We start from the raw sequence: 791 nt of genomic DNA, 5'->3' as shown, positions 1-791 counted from the left end.
TGTACTGGTGTGAGAAGTGTGGGCTGCAGTACCTGCTGCTGAGCATGGAAAATGCTGAAATCCCCCATCCAAGAGGGGCCTTGGAGTAATTCAAGGCTCCTCAATCCCAGAAGCAAAGAGTAGCAGGATTTGGGGGAGCTGGTGCTGCTCCAGGCCTAAGAAGGAAGGATAAAGGAATGCCATTGGTGCCAGGCTTGTTTTCTCTTCTCTACTCTTTTCCCAGATCCTGCATGTCCCACCAAAATATTCTCGTTCGCCTCTGTCAGCTGCTTGCAGCTTCCCTATCCCAGCACCATTCCCTGATATCACCAGGGCATCTCAGGACCAGCATTAGCCCTCCCACAGCTGCAGGGCACCCACCTGTGGGGTATTCCCATGCTGGGAAAAGAAGGAAAGGAGACAAGACTTGGATGCAGGAAAGCTTTATTGTGCCCGGAGGGACAATGTCAGAGATGGTGGCCAAGACCCAGCGAGGCTGGTTGCCACATCCTAGGAGAGGCAGACAGATCATCTCCAGAACTTTGCTTCTTGATCCATATGGTGCCTTGGTGTGGAATTCCATACGCTGAGGACTTGGCCCATCAGCCCCTTGAGAGGGACTGGGTCTGGGCTGGGTCTAGCAGGGCCCACAGGTGTCCCAGAGCTTCTTGCTGTAGCGGGGCAAGACACAAGGGCTGCAGGCGGGAGAAGCGTAGGGTCTGCCAAAGGTGCAGAGGCCGGCTGAGCCCTGGGTGGCCCCGGCACCGTAGAGGCCCCCCAGCCCCAGGGTGCCCCCAAAGGCGGGGGCTCCC

At 57.1% G+C, this 791-nt stretch overlaps 1 protein-coding gene across 1 annotated transcript in view; it reads right to left on the bottom strand.

The window, feature by feature from the left end:
* Nucleotides 1–616: 616 nt before the first annotated feature.
* LOC104278924 (scale keratin-like) overlaps nucleotides 617–791 on the bottom strand; it is a 358-nt gene continuing 183 nt past the window's right edge. The window contains exon 2 of the mRNA XM_009876046.1: nucleotides 617–790. Coding sequence (XP_009874348.1) covers nucleotides 617–790 — 174 coding nt within the window. The remainder of the gene's footprint in view (nucleotide 791) is intronic.

The sequence above is a fragment of the Apaloderma vittatum genome, unplaced genomic scaffold (genome assembly GCF_000703405.1).
Source record: "Apaloderma vittatum isolate BGI_N311 unplaced genomic scaffold, ASM70340v1 scaffold22369, whole genome shotgun sequence".
Taxonomy (NCBI): domain Eukaryota; kingdom Metazoa; phylum Chordata; class Aves; order Trogoniformes; family Trogonidae; genus Apaloderma; species Apaloderma vittatum.
Note: the sequence above shows the minus strand (reverse complement) of the source record. Positions and strands in the feature narration are given on the sequence as shown.